The 15245-nt window shown below is 41.1% G+C and overlaps 1 protein-coding gene across 8 annotated transcripts in view; it reads right to left on the bottom strand.

Moving 5' to 3' along the window:
- The window catches only part of LOC131460635 (inositol 1,4,5-trisphosphate receptor type 1), a 78548-nt gene that overhangs the window by 56864 nt on the left and 6439 nt on the right, over positions 1-15245 (bottom strand). For all 8 annotated transcript variants that reach the window (XM_058631281.1, XM_058631277.1, XM_058631276.1 and 5 more), the window contains exons 3-10: positions 14927-14997; positions 4164-4273; positions 3460-3546; positions 2377-2535; positions 1629-1727; positions 988-1071; positions 458-604; positions 222-317 (exon numbers count right to left, since the gene is read on the bottom strand). In XM_058631281.1, coding sequence (XP_058487264.1) covers positions 222-317; positions 458-604; positions 988-1071; positions 1629-1727; positions 2377-2535; positions 3460-3546; positions 4164-4273; positions 14927-14997 — 853 coding nt within the window. The remainder of the gene's footprint in view (positions 1-221; positions 318-457; positions 605-987; positions 1072-1628; positions 1728-2376; positions 2536-3459; positions 3547-4163; positions 4274-14926; positions 14998-15245) is intronic.

Genomic DNA, 15245 nt, shown 5'->3' on the forward strand with positions numbered 1-15245 from the left:
AGAAATAAAAACTCTAGACACAAGAGACAAACACTAGACTCTTGTGAGAACAGATGAATGTCACGTAGAGCACCTTTGGAAATGCTACTGTTTCGGAATAATACTAAAAATAGTCAAATGAAGCGCCGGTACTGTGCGCAGTACCAGCCCACTTCTGGCACAGCGTACAGGTTAAGTAAAGTAAATAAACATTGAAACCACAGTTTCTGGTGTAAACTAACCTCTGCAGCCAGGTAATGTCCGGTTGCCAGGTGTTTGAATCTGAAGAGGCTGTTCCAGTAACCCGCTCCCCCTCGACACGGATCATGTTGCACAACCTGACACCAGAGCACAGCCAGTAAAATCTTATTCATACACTTTATTGAACCAGTGCTCACATGAAGAGGAAACAAAGTCTTATTGATGTGTTGACGTTACTGAAACACTCAAAACCTGTGCTGAGACTATTCTCCCTCACCTCAATCTCCCACAGGGCTTTGCTGCTGGTTGCCGAGGTAGCCGACTGCCGTCCAGTAGTGCGGAGGAAGACGTATTGTTTTCTTCTGTGATCATCACACGTGAGGAACTTCTCCTGTTCTGCATGAAACAATCGTACCACATCGCCCTGACAGAGGAAGAACATCACGTTAATATCATTTGCAGTATTATTGATTTTAATTTACAACTTATTGGTTTAGTATGTCTATGTGGGCACTATTATTGTTGCTTTTAATCTGTTTCATTCCTATGCACACTTGTTTTATGAACATTAATCGTCTTTGTTTTGTAACGTTGGAGCACTGGCACATCTCATCTTATCGTCTCTTTTTATAAATCAGTGCCTTATCTATTTAACATTTACTGACCATAATCCATGTGGACTGACACCAGTTTCAGTTATTCTGTTGTGGAAAAGCCTAAATATTTGGTTGTTACATTCATAGATGACAAAAATGCAGAGTAAAAAGCATTTGCAGAAAAACAAAAACACTGCTGTGAGAGACAAACCCCTTTCAGGACGATTTCTTGATTGTCGCCCCATTTCATGAACAACACAATCTTCCAGCTGGTGTTACAGTTGACAGAGTTCACCTGAAAAACAGGCAGTTTGAAGTTAAAAAAAAAGACTTTATTTTGACATTCCACATGTCAGATCCATTTGTGGTCAATCTAAACTAAATGTTGTCCATTTAAGTGCATATTAGCAATATTTATGACAGATTTTCAAGTCGTCTACTGCTGTGTAACTTTGATTTCTTTGGTAATGATGGGTGCTTAATGAATTACACTCACAATATCACAAGTGTTTGCAGTCATAAAGTAAAGAATAATTCAGTTTGAGACTCTGTTTGTGTAAAGCAGCTTTTTTTAAAAGATAGCTGTAAGCTGGTGATCAAAATATCCAGAGTAATTTTGTTTAGTTACACAGAGCAGTCCAGTGTCATGACAGAGAAACATCACAGCCTTTATCCGACTGTTTATCTGCTGCATCAGGAGGACGGAGGCACAATCCTCAACTGTTTCACAACAGGCGGCTAATAACCGAGCAGCGGCTGTGAAGGCAACACTATAATTAGAAACTACGCAGCAGAAACTCCCACAGAAACTTCTAAAGGAGCGAGGATGAGCTGCAGCGGCTCGGCACAGACCTCGTTGCATCCGGGATTATCCACGAGCTGATGTGAGCTGGCGTGGAGCGGCTGCCCCGCATTGACAGGGTTCAGGACCACTTTATCCCCAATCACCACCTTCAGAGTCGTCACACACAGAGCAGAGCAGAAGAAAAACATGTTGTTTCAACAGAACATTCATAATCATAATGCACATACTGAACTCATTCTGCCTCCACAGACAATTAGAGCTGTTTTTAAAAGCAGGGTTAGATTAAAACATTTTTAGTGATGCAGTTCAGTGAATGGATGTAAGCACACATTCATCATTTACTCTTCTTCTAATCTCCAACATGTAAAAAAAGAAGAGAACTTCATGTGCTTGTCATTGTGTGCCTAATATTTTCAGCAGGAAGGGACTGACTCCAGTGTTCTTTTCTGGCCTGCTGCTTAGGCTTGGTGCCATACCTTCTTAGAGAGGAGCTTAGCAAAGAGGTCCCGGCTCTCTATTCTATTCTCTGCTGTGGTTCACTTTGTCCTCGGGCATGAGGCCACTATGTCCTGCTACAGGGAAGAAGAGTGGCTGTGTGAACAGGTAAACACCAGTTGGGTGCTGGCACTGATCCATGAAGGGATAAATGTGGTAGGACTGATGCTTCACTTTGTGTGTTCGGCTGGTAAACTTGACCTTTGCCCTTAAGGATGAACATAAGTTCTGGCATGTTTGACATTATTTGACCGTTTCCAAAATTCACACGTCCAAGGACTTGACGACGCGATGACTCACGCTGTCCCCAATGGAGCGGAGTTTGTAGAACGGCTGGATGTAAAACCAGGAGCCCTCGTTCCCAGCAGTGTCCAACATCACTCTCATGGCATTCTTCTCCAACAGCGCAGGCAGTCGCTTGTTCACCGTCAGGTATTTGTTGCTCTTCAGGTGAAGGAGCTGGGCAAAAAGATGACAGGTTACAATAAGTTAAAATCTAACTGGCACTTTTAATAACTGTTCATGTGCCTCTTGATCTATGTAGCTTCAAGGAATGGACACGTCATGCAACACTGTTTAGTGATAAATGGATCTGCGTCTTATAATTTATCATGTTTGTATCATTGATTTTCTTATTTCTAATATATATATATACATATATCTCATATGTCATAATAAAGTATATACATAAATACATTATGATTTGTATTTTTCTCCTCTTTAAAATGTATTTTAATCTTTCGTTTGCTTCTTACTGTTAGGTTTGTTTATTTGTTCCTAACATATTGATTTAATCTATGTCTATATTTTCACACTCACTCATGCATTTTATTGAAAAGTCAATAAAAACGTTAAATAAATAAAAGAATTCATGGATATTCTATGAACTTGTATTCAATTTGCCGAAGTTCACAGCACTATAGAGCTGAAACAGATGATTTATATTTGATTTAAGAGTTAACATGTGGTGAGAATCACGTTACAAATGTCTTCCAGCTGGTGTTACAGTAAAGACGCACAGTTCGATGCGGCACTGCCAAAGTCAAAAAGACTCGCTCTTTATTTTGACATCGAGGGATACATTTTCACCGCTTCTGAACCAAAATGTTGTCCATTAAAGTACATATTTATAATATTTATTTAAAAAAAATGCATTATTTTTATATATCCACCAAAGCCAAGAAAGCAAATCTAGTGCAATAACTGCTGTATTTCTTCAGGATGCATTGCTTAGTTATACAATATCACAATATCAATGTAATATAAGAGGAGTTTGGATGAAATATTCTCTGATGCTAGTTTATGAAAGCAATCTCGTTTAAATCGAAACGTCATGGTGGTTTCTTTTGAAGCAGTGTGATTTTCTTTTTCTGAGGAACAAACCTGAATAACATTCCCGTACTGAATGACTGTTCCAAGCAGTTTTTTGTTTTCAGAGTCGTTTTGCTTCTTCTCCAGGTCAGCTGCGTGCTGATGAGAGATAAGAGGAGTTAGAAAATGTCACACGTGTTAAATGAAACAAATTGAACTAATGACTGGCTGACTTGATAAGAAGAATTCTGATTCTCTGGTTCTCTGTTAGGCAAAGTATGGCGATACACCAGTGACGCTCTTAACTAAAAACAAAAAAAAATTACACTTCAGCAGAGTGGCTTTAACCGAAATCCCTGACTCACATCGCCATGGAAACCAAGAAGAGACTACAAGCTTCCATTTTATGACTGTGTGCCCAGATAGCATATTGCTTTAAATGGTATTGAATTGCAGCAGAACGGGAGAAAAGCACGTGTAGAGGGTGGAAAGGCAGGACAGTAGGAGTGAAAGCCTTTGAAAATGTCTATAAATGGACTTTAAAGTTCTAATTCAGTAAACTTACATAATCTCTTTGAAAAAGGCTTTTTAACTGTGGAAATTCAATGTTGCTGCATTAAAGTTCAGAAAATCAAAATCAGAAGTTGGTGAGAAAACGTTGCCTATGCTGTAACTCTGTTCTGTGTCTTTTCCTGCGAGTCATGCAGACTGGTTTGTGTACAGTGCACTGGGCCGTAGTAGCTGCCAGGAAGTGAACATGTTATCACTTCACTTACATGGAGCTTGTTGAGGAGCACAGTGTCAGTGTTCCCTCCCGGCTTTGCTGCTTTCCAGAACTGCTTCTGGGCTGAGTAACGGTTCATGGGACACAGCCTGAACAGGCAGTCTGCACGGAGAGACACAGAGAAATATCATCCAGAGATATGAAGACAGACGGAGACAAAAACAAACGGATTTAAATGATTTCGTACAACCCGATGAAACACACACACACACACACACACACACACACACACACTCGCTAGAATCCTCCCCAGGGCTGGTCCACGTGGGGCCCTAAGCTGAATTTGATTTGGGGGTCTTGCCCTCCCACCACCTCTGAGCATTACGATGTTTTCTGTTATACAGTTCTAGTTCTTCTTCTTGCTTTTCCTTTAGGGATAGTACCTGGAACCTTTTTGGTACCTGGTCTGGCGAGGTTCAAAGCAAGCTGAACTGATACAACAATGTGACATCAACAGACTGCTGGCCACTGATTGGTCAGTGAGTGTCGTCACTGGAAGAGTCATGAGCGCGACGTCCGTTAAAAAGACTAAATCATCCTGAAAACATCCATTAATCTCCAACATTTAACAAGTAAATGTCTAAAATCTCAATATTTAACAGAGGAATCCGGTGTATTTAGCGACGGCACGAATGAAAGCCAGCGGTTGTGAGCTGAATCACAACCCGTTCAGCCGTTCTAGTTCAGCAACTGTGTCAGACGGAGTCTGCGCTCTGGTCATGCCCCAAGACCCTGCCCACCAGGTGCAATGAAAAGTAGAGCAGAGTAGTGCTAGTATAGTGTATACTGTGTAATAACTGTAACTGGGTAATGGAAAAGCGCCGTTGCTGATACCAATACAACACTATAAATGGCATTGATTATAGTTGTGCTATTTACACCAACCCTTGTTTTTTTAACTTCAGAGGGCAAGTGTGGTGATACTGAACTTGCATTAAACAATAAACCAGTAAAAAATAAGTGGAGAATATCATAGTGTAGTGCTCTAAGCATTCATTGATTATTAATCGAATACTTATCACCAATTATATTGATAATCTATTCATCTGTTTGAGTGTTTTTATTATTATTATTATTATAATAATAATAATAATAATAATAATAATAATAATAGGATTTCTTTGCTCCAAACTGAATCATTTTGGTCTGTGGACAAAACAAGAAACATCAGCATTTTGAGGTGCGGGAAACACAGATCAAACTTCTCTGACACATTTAGGGCCAACCGATTACTCGATTAATCAGGAAAATAACTGGTGGATGAATCGATTATTAAAATAAACGTTAGCTGCAGCCCTAAAATGATGAAATGAGTGAAGAGGTACGCAAAACAGCGTGGAGAACAGATCACAGACTCTTGCTAAATATAAACAAAAAGACTGGAAACACAAGAATATGAAGTATAACAGATAATATTAACACAGACTTGAGCCTAACAGTATACACACAATTTTCACGCACACCCCTAACTCTGTGACGACAGCCATGTACTTGTGTGTGTGTGTGTGTGTGTGTGTGTGTGTGCACGTGTTCTGCACAATCATAATTCTCTGGATGGAGATCACAGGGCCTTGTCTTGTTCTGAGGAGCAGTGATGAGGGATCAGAAAGCGTGTTTGTGTGTGTGTGTGTGTGTGTGTGTGTGTCAGAGATGATGAAACACAGCAGCACTGGTCCTGGTCAGTCCACATAACCACAACAACGATAAACAGAGTCTGTCATCATCATCATCATCATCATCATCATCATCATCATCAGCAGCAGCAGGCCCCTGATTATCTCGCTCATTTTCATAGATAGTGTAGAAACTCTGACAGTCCCTCGATTTGCATGCCAGCAGAACACAGTTCCTCTTTTTTGCCACAGACAAGTTCCTCTTCTGCAACGAGCTGCACAAATGCACACAGAGACTTTTATACAGGCTGAGATCTGCTGCGTCTGAGAGCTTCATTTAGCAAACGCACACGAGCTGCTCTGACAGTTCTCTCGACAAAGTCGAACTTCAGTCCGACTCCTCCCTCTGTGTCCTGGCTTTGCTCTCTTTTCTAAGGAGGGGAAATGTAGAGAGAGAGAGAGAGAGAGAGAAAAAAGAACAATCTGTCCATCCTCCCCGTCTCTCCCCCTCTCACTCTCTCTTCTCCTGCTACGACCACAGTAACATGACCAAATAAGGCCAGTCAAAAGAAGGGGAGTGGGATGACAGAGAGAGAGAGAAGCGGGTGGGGTAATAGTCTACCATCGCTCCTTCTCCTTTCTGAATTCCTCTGACCATTTCATACACTATTCTGTCCCTCAGAGTTAATGGTCTCTATCTCCCAAATCATCCTCCCATCCCCCAACACACTCACACTCACACATCAGATCTAGTTTACTTAAGCTTAACCCAAAATACGGTTGGAAAAACAAAGAAAGGGAAGTGAAAGAGAAATGAGGAAGACAGGAAGAGAGTGAAAGAATGTGAAACGGAGAGAGTGCACAGAAAGAGGATGAGACTTGGAGCGATTTAGTGCCTTGTATTGAGTAACTGCACTCGTGTGTTCACGCAAACGCTCAGAGGTGGAACTTCAAAGAGTAAAAGTGGAATGAAAATGAACTGATGAGTAAGCAACAAAATGACAGTGTGCGTGTGTGTGTGTGTGTGTATGACGGATGACGTTTGACTCTGAACTCAGTCAGCTGGGAAATGTCCCGTCTATAAATACTTAAATTTGCACAGAGAATTTCTTTAGGGTTCACCGCACAGCAGAAGTTACGGGACTTCAGTCCAGAGGGAAGAAACCCCAGTTATTCATTGACACTCCTGTAAATTAAAAACACCCCCGTTAAACCTGATTAAACATATCATACAAATATCATATACCAAAGTTTTCGTTGGTACAACTGGCCTCCATGTGTTCCATACGCACTGCAGATATGCTAACTCGTAGCAACACAGATGAACACAATATAATGTTAGTGAAAAAAATAAAGTTTGTCACCAGCTTTATAGTCAAACTACAAGTCTTTCATTTTTCTGAATGCTTTCTGAACGACTTTATTGAACGTGCACCAGCACATTTTTCTTCAAAGCAGTGTTTATAGTATTTTTACAGAGCTGAGACAGAGTGCTTCCATTGAACACGCGTCTTTAAAAATGAAGAGGCACTTTAACAAAAGTGCAATAAAACTGAAAACAGTGCGTTATTCCCCAGGGAAATGTACAGCGTAAATGTTTCCCATTTTGTTAACGGTCTTGTACATTTCCCTTGAAACTGACTATTTGGAAAAGAGTCAAATGTCCAGCCCGGTCACTGTTGCCTTGCCTATATTCTTTGCACGATTACTTAACTATTGTAATTTTGTATTTCTCTGTTTTTGTTTTCCCTGTCTCTCAAATGAAGGACTTTGCAAGTTTTGCACAATAAATGTCCTAAGTCCTATATCTGCTGATGCACAAATGCACAAATAAACATCTCCAATCTTGAAGTATCGATCAACATGAACTTGCAGGGGGTCACCCCTTTAAAAAGCAATTTATAAATTATTGATAATATTCTTCAGTAGTTAGCCGTGGGTGACTGGACCAACATGAGCAGACTGATAAAAGGAGGTGAAAGAGGAAGATGCCTATAACACCCGCTTACTTACAGTAAGTGATAATATCATGTTATAATCAAGCATGTTTGATATTAAAGTGTGGATTCTCAGCTTAAATTTTAGTTATTGTACAAAATAATTGCATGAACCGGTTTTTATACATTATTGTCCATTTTCAGGGGCTTTGAAATAATTGTACAATTTTACTAAAAAGCTGTTTTATGGCCAGGTGTGGACTGGTACCTCACTATTCCCTGTCAGAACAAGCAGATAAAGGTCTGCAGTTGACTGCAAAGTGTTGAACTTGCATTTGGCGGCTGTTCACTGAAATGTTCAATATGAGGTCCTAAGATATGTCAATAGAAAACAAAGCAAACCTATCAGAGCGATAGCAAAAACATTAGAAGTAGAAAAATCCACTGGTGAACTCCAGAATTCTTCTTTTGATGAAGAAAAACTTCTTTACAACATCCAGTCAAGTCAAGAACACACTTGAGGGAGTAGACGTGTCATTGTCAAAGTCTACAATCAAGAGACACCTTCATGAATGTAAATACAGAGCGTTTACAACAAGGTGCACGCCACAGATAACACTCAAGAACAGGAAGGCTGGATTAGAATTCACTAGAAAATATCCCAAAAAAAAAAAGAAGCATGATCTCCATGTGTGTGCGTGGGATTTCTCCAGGTTCTCTGGTTTCCTCCCACAATCCAAAAACATGCAATATGGGGATTAGGTAAATTGGACACTCTAAAGTGACAGTAGGTGTGAGAGTGAGAGTGGATCGTTGTGCTTCTCTATGTGGTAACCTGTCCAGGTTGTCCTCCTGCTTTTCGTCCAGTGTTAGCTGGGATTGACACCAGCACACCCCTGCAAGGCTCATGTGGAGGATAAATTGGTAGAAGATGGATGGATATCTAAAGAAAAATAGTTCTGGAAAAAGATTCTCTGCACAGATGAATCAAAGATGAACTTGTAAAAGAATGATGGGAAGAGAAAAGTGTGGCGAAGGATAGGAAAAGCTCATGATCCGAAGCATAATCACGTCAGTCAGTGGATCAGGATCAGTTCTCTTGCTAATGTGTACCAGGATGACTTCTGAAGTGAAGTGCACAGGATAATAATCCTCTCCACTCAGATTCAGCCAAATGCTGCAAAACATTGCACATTACAGATGGATAATGACCCAAAACACACTACAAACGCTTGTAGGTAATGAAATGGAATGCTCTTCAGTGGCCAAGTCGGCCACCTGATCTCAACGTCACTGAAGACTAAACTGAAGGCAGAAAGACCTGCAAACAAGCAGCAACTGAAGACTGAAGGCTACAGTAAAGGCCTGTCCATGGGTTTCACACTTCAGGCAGTCACTGACTACAAAAGATTTTCAACCTAGTACTAAATCTTCTCTTTAATTCATCATGATTTAAGTTTGTCCTATCATTTTGTTAGCCCCTGAAAATTGATAATGTTTAAAAATGCAAATTTATAAAATGTGTGTCTTTGTACCTAACTGCGTCTATATATACACACAGTATATATATATATATATATATATATATATATATATATATATATATATATATATATATATATATATATATATATATATATATATATATATATATATATACACACACACACACACACACACACACACACATTTAATCATGCAATAATTACAACTAAATGAGACTAAAGTCTTAATATTAGTATTAAATTATATTTTGTATTATATTCACCTCATGCTGTGTTTTCTAGGGAAAAGATGCGTGGGCCCTGTTTTCATTATAACATGATATTAAGCGGTGGGCCACATGTAATCGATCGGGGGACCAAATGTGGCCACTGGGCCGCAGGTTTGACACCTCTGAGCGAAAGCACATCATGTGAGAAACACGCTGCCATGTGCACATCACAAAGAGGCCTTCAGTGTTGAAACAGAAGCAGGGAGGCTGGTGTGTGCCTCTGGAATAGATCTGAGCGACTGTTCCCTACAGCCATTCTGTCCAGACACAAATATGTCCTCAAATACTTCTTCTGTTCTGGGTGATAAAAAAATCAATATCCTGTAAGATCAGGCTTGGACTGAACACCGTTTGCTCCAGACCAAGTTATGCTTCTCATAAAATGATACAGGAAGCAACTAATAATCACTTGCAGTGCATCGAAGACAATAAACAGGTCAACAAACAATTTAGTCCCTTTGACCACTTCCTGCAAGAACTCTCCTCTCTCAAAAGACAGGAAAGCAATATATTGTAGTGTTAGGAGAGGAAGGGACTGAAGACAGAACTGGTCCTGGTGTTTGTCGCAGATGAACCACCCAGTGCGTCTCTGTGGTGTGTCTCTGAAAGCATCAGTGGACAGCAAACATATCAGTGGTGGTTATTTAAAGGGGTTCATGCTCTGGAGTCAGGTACAGACGTTACAGAGAAGCAGCTGCAAGTGAACGCATCGCCTGAGGAAATAAGGCAAAGATCCAGAAACTGAACAACAAACAGATATGAAAATCCCAAAGTGTAATGGTTTTCACATGCTACTGCTTTGACGAACTAAAAAACTGAAAAAAAATCGGATTTTCGTTCCAGCAATTATGATGTCAAATCACTGAATGACCAGGGTTTTTTGAGCAGCACAATTCCCTTGTGAAACCTTTCAAAGGCTTCTTCTTTTGTGCTTTTCATTCACCAACTGGTTTGCATTCATCTCCTTTTACTGACACAACGTTGCTGTTGCCTCCATCTGTCTCGACATTAAACAAATCATTTCCTCTGTGCCGCACAGGAATGTTGTCGGGCAACACATGATCCCAAACGCCGATATGCTGAGAAACACAGAGAGAGTCGTGTGGAGCTTAATCCAGAAACGTGTGAGCTCATTTGTTTCCATCCAAATGTCACGCACTATAGTTCTGATTGTAGCTCAGTGGAGAATTCTTTACTCTGAGGTCATAAACCCTGACCTCGTCAGGACCATGGAGACCAAAACCTGATCCTAATGAGGCAGAACCTCATTTTTGAGGAATTGGTCAGGTTAAGGGCTAAGACTTGAGTTGTGGTTAGGTTAAGGTAAGGGATGATGCTTTCTCTGGGATGTCCACATGAATGGAAGTTGATGCAGTGTCCTAAATATAGCCACACTAACTTGTTTGTGTGTGAACTTCAAATGCAGTTTCTGTGGAATAAAAAGCGAGGCGAGTGCATCGTGATGTCACGGTGTATGCTTATAAGTGAGAGCATGATTGTGTGGAGGGTGCTTGTGTTTACATTGGCAGGAAATGTTATGCATACTTTAGCAGTGACAATATAAAGCTTGGTGGACATGGCTAGTCTGACTTTGTGCACCTCAAGCGTCCACTTAGTGGGATTATCTCTACACAACTGTCTCTCTCTCTCTCTCTAACAGCTGAGGAGCCTCCCGAATGAGGAGGGACACACGAGCATCTGCACTGCCAGAGGACACCTATCAGACGTTCCCAGAGAAGTGTGGAGGAAAGTCTGTGTCAAACTCACGGCCCGTGGGCCACATGCAGCCCCCCACTTTATTACATGCGGCCCTCCACTTAATATCACATTATAATGAAAACACGTTCTTATTTATTACATTTTATATTTATTTCTGTCTGTTGTTGATACCAATAGATTTATTTTGCTTCATATGTTTTGTTATACACACATCATTCCATACCAAAACAAACACTTTTACTTTGAAAGCTGTGAAATATCACCACGAACATCTTAATTTTCCTTTCCTTTCCATCCATGCAGGCATCCAGGCCTCTGGGCTTCGCCGCACGGGAACCACAGCATGTCTCGCGTGCTGGGCCATGGAGCCAAACTACCTGCATCACCAACGGCTCACTGCAGCACCTGAGCCTCCCAGGCACCTCAAGTCAAGAGCCCCATTTGTGCCTACAACAAAGGAACTCCTGCAGCAATGCAGGGACCTCAACAACAGTGCAGCACGTTGGGTGGATTACACCTGGAGCATGGACCCCAACAACTCTGTGATCTCATCACAACAAACACCACAAAGATAGGGGGAGTGGAGAGATTTCTGAACATCCTACCCAAACGAAAGAATAATAAGAACATCTTAATTAATTGGGACATCATGATGGAACACTGTGTAACAATTTTAACTCCATATTGCCCACCTGCTACTGAACAGTTGTTTCCACTTATTTTCTCTTGACAGACTAGATGCTCATTGGCCCCCAGGGCAGTGGAGAGTCTGGTTTAGAGTTAGGGGACAGCCTGGAAAGTCCACACTGCACCGTTACATCCCACTCCCTCCATCTGCTCTGTCTCGTCAAAGCTTCACACTTAAAACACAGTGAACATAAACTGAAGCTGAGTGGACGAGAGAGAGAGCGCTGGGAGGACAGCACTGCTGATACCAACTACATCATGTCTGAATAACCTGTGAGAAAACATCAAACATTATCATAACACACAGCATAATTAGGCAGGTCCCTCAGTGACAGGTAGGCCAGTGAAACCAAACTCTAAGCCAAAACTAAATTATTGGTTGGGATTTAAACAGTTTGTCCTGTTGTAGTGACTTATAAAGCAGTTGTTTTTCACTGTACTGAATCATTAGAATCAGTTCATTAAGAAGATTTGTTCACCCCGTCCGCCACAGATACTGAACTGAAATACCGCAGAATTGTGGATTGTGATACGGTTCACCCCCTCACAATTGCCACTTTCAGCAGTGCTGTCACTAAATACAACAGACACCTCTGTTAAATGTTGAGATTTTAGACATTTCCTTGCTAGATGTTGGAGATTAACGTATGTCTTCAAGACTTTTAAGTCTTTTTAACCGATCTACAGTTCAGTTTGATTCCAGTGACGACAATCTGCCAATCAGTGTACGGCAGTTTGTCAACGTCCAGGTAAGTACCAGGTACTATCGCTAATGGAAAGGCGAACATGCCGAGTTGAGCTGTGCTGGAACTGTGTAGTGGAAAAGCGCCATTAGTATTGCACTATTGGTCAAAACAGAAGAAGCAGGGATATCCTGACTTTGAATCCATTCTTATTGGAGCACCTTCACCTCTTCCTGCCTCTTCTGGTCATGAGCAGCTGACATCGGCGGGTGGACTTACTGAAGCCACTTCAGCAACACTTACAGTGTATGTTCAAGTGAGCTGCAGAGCTTACTAGACAAAGTTGTGCTTCTGTTGCACACATAAAAAAAATATATGGATACATTTCTGCGATATATATGCATGTGTGCTGCAACAATTAACACTTAAATGACTAGTTTGGGGAGAATAAATAAGGCAAAGACTACCAAGTATAACCTGTGTAGCCTGTATCAGTGACACAGCATGCACATCCCAGACAACAATCCCATGTTTGCAGCCAAAACAAATACCGCACCAACAATTATAATCAAATACGGAAAAGGTTGTGATCCAGACTGATTTTACCTTCAGCCAAAAACAACGTCACTTTCTGTGGACACTCAGGGTGTTACTCCATTTATCAATATATCAGAGTCTAAGTAAGAGCCTGTTTACTGTAGAGAAAGTTTGGTTTCCACCCATCTGTATCTATAGACCAAGTCAGACTCTAATTGAAATGCACACAGAGACAGCGAGAAAGAGACTTTATAAATCAGTCTGCACTCAGTGTTTATCATGGTGCCAGTAATTGTCTGTGTGTGGGGGGGGGGGGAGAAAACCTATCCCGGGACATCAGGGACCAACTGAAGATGTGAGCTGTGTGGTCCACTGCTCTCATCCAAGTTGTCTACTTTCTAAATACAGTGCAATCCTCTTTAAACCCTTGAGACAACAGATAGCATCCGAAATGCCAAGTGTGAGTGTGTGCACATGAAACGCGGCACAAAAACAAGCCGATTCATTTTTGAATGCGTTTAGAGCGTTGCAACTAATGATTATTTTTATTATAAATTAATTACAATTATTTTCTCTAGGTACCAAGTGACCATCTGGTCTAAGAAATGTAAACTTGAATTTAAACTTGAAGCTATGGAATATACTTTATCCAAAGGTATGACAATGCTCATTTTCAACAAAATACTGGTCGCTTATTCGCCTTTTTCTCTATGGAGCTCCCCCTACAGTTTCGAGTACATATTTTTTAAGACACCATCGTAAACATCCATCCATTGTCTACCATTTTATCCTAGCTGTCATAAAAACTCTTCATTTTGAGCGTCCGTTTTGAATTTTCGCTAGTTGAAAAAAGCCGGTCTGATGTTTACTCGCTCGGCCATTCAGTCGTTTCCTCTTCCCCGCTTCCGCCTACAAACGTTTTCTCTGCTTCTTTTTCGCCAGCTTTACAATAATGAACGGGTAAAATAATGCTCTCACGGTCTTCCTCCAATAAGTGGTACCTGGCTAGGAGTGTGTGTGTGTGTGTATTGCTGTGAAGCAATTCATGTTTCTTGTGAAACAAGAGACTTTGTGAGACCTCTTGACTCCGGGGTCGCCAGCCCTGATCTTACAAGGCATGTTTTCCACAAACAGACAGTCGGGGGAGTGGAGACAGCCCCCAATCTCCCCACAACAAGACATTTGACCATCACAATAACTCAGTAGCTGTTAAATTAGGGTACAATAAATAAATAAAAAATAAATATCAATAGATTTTAATTTAATTTTTAATTAAAATGTACACATTGAATACATCCACGCTGTATTCTGTGCACAATGTCACAGGCTCCTAGATATAAGCCTCTAGCCTGAGAACTGAGGGCCATGAGTTCTACTTCCTGTGTGAGAGCTAATAATAGGGAGCTCACTTAGAGGGGCATCTCAAGGTTTCGTGTGGGAAGCAGCTTCTTTCTTTCTTTTTTTTTTGTTAAACAAACGTGTTGTTTTCCAACAAACCGACATCAGAGATGATTGTCTCCGTCCGCCTCCACATGTGTACAAGCAAGCACACCCAGCGATAAACACATGCATGGATGCAGAGGCTTGAACACACACACACACAAACAAAACACGCACACCCACCATTAGCAGTGTCAATGGCAGCCCTGTTTGAAGTCCAGAGGGCAGAGATATTGTGGCTGTCACCAAAGAAACCCAGCATAACACATTCAGCAGTGTCTCCCGCTGTATAAACACACAGCAGCCAGTGCTCTGATGTTGAGCCGCAGGAGGACGAGGGGACGCGCACCGTTTCTGCCTCTTACCTCTGAACTTCTTCGGAGGGTTGTTGAGATCTCCTGCATCAGGCTGGACGACACATCGGTCATCCACCAAGCTGTGAATGTGAACACACACACAAAACAACACTATTAAACACATACATCGGGTAGTAAAGAGCACACACTCTCCTGGCAACCAGTCAGTATGGAGAGTGTTTTGAATATCTATTGTTTTTGTATGTGTGTGTGCATTTTCTATGTTTGATGTATTAAGAACATTAAATCATTTAACTGCTTACACCAGTGCCGGCCCAAGCCTTTGTGGGGCCCTAAGCAGTGACTTTAGATTATTATCAATACAGAT

This window comes from Solea solea, chromosome 6, assembly GCF_958295425.1.
Source record: "Solea solea chromosome 6, fSolSol10.1, whole genome shotgun sequence".
NCBI classification, from domain to species: domain Eukaryota; kingdom Metazoa; phylum Chordata; class Actinopteri; order Pleuronectiformes; family Soleidae; genus Solea; species Solea solea.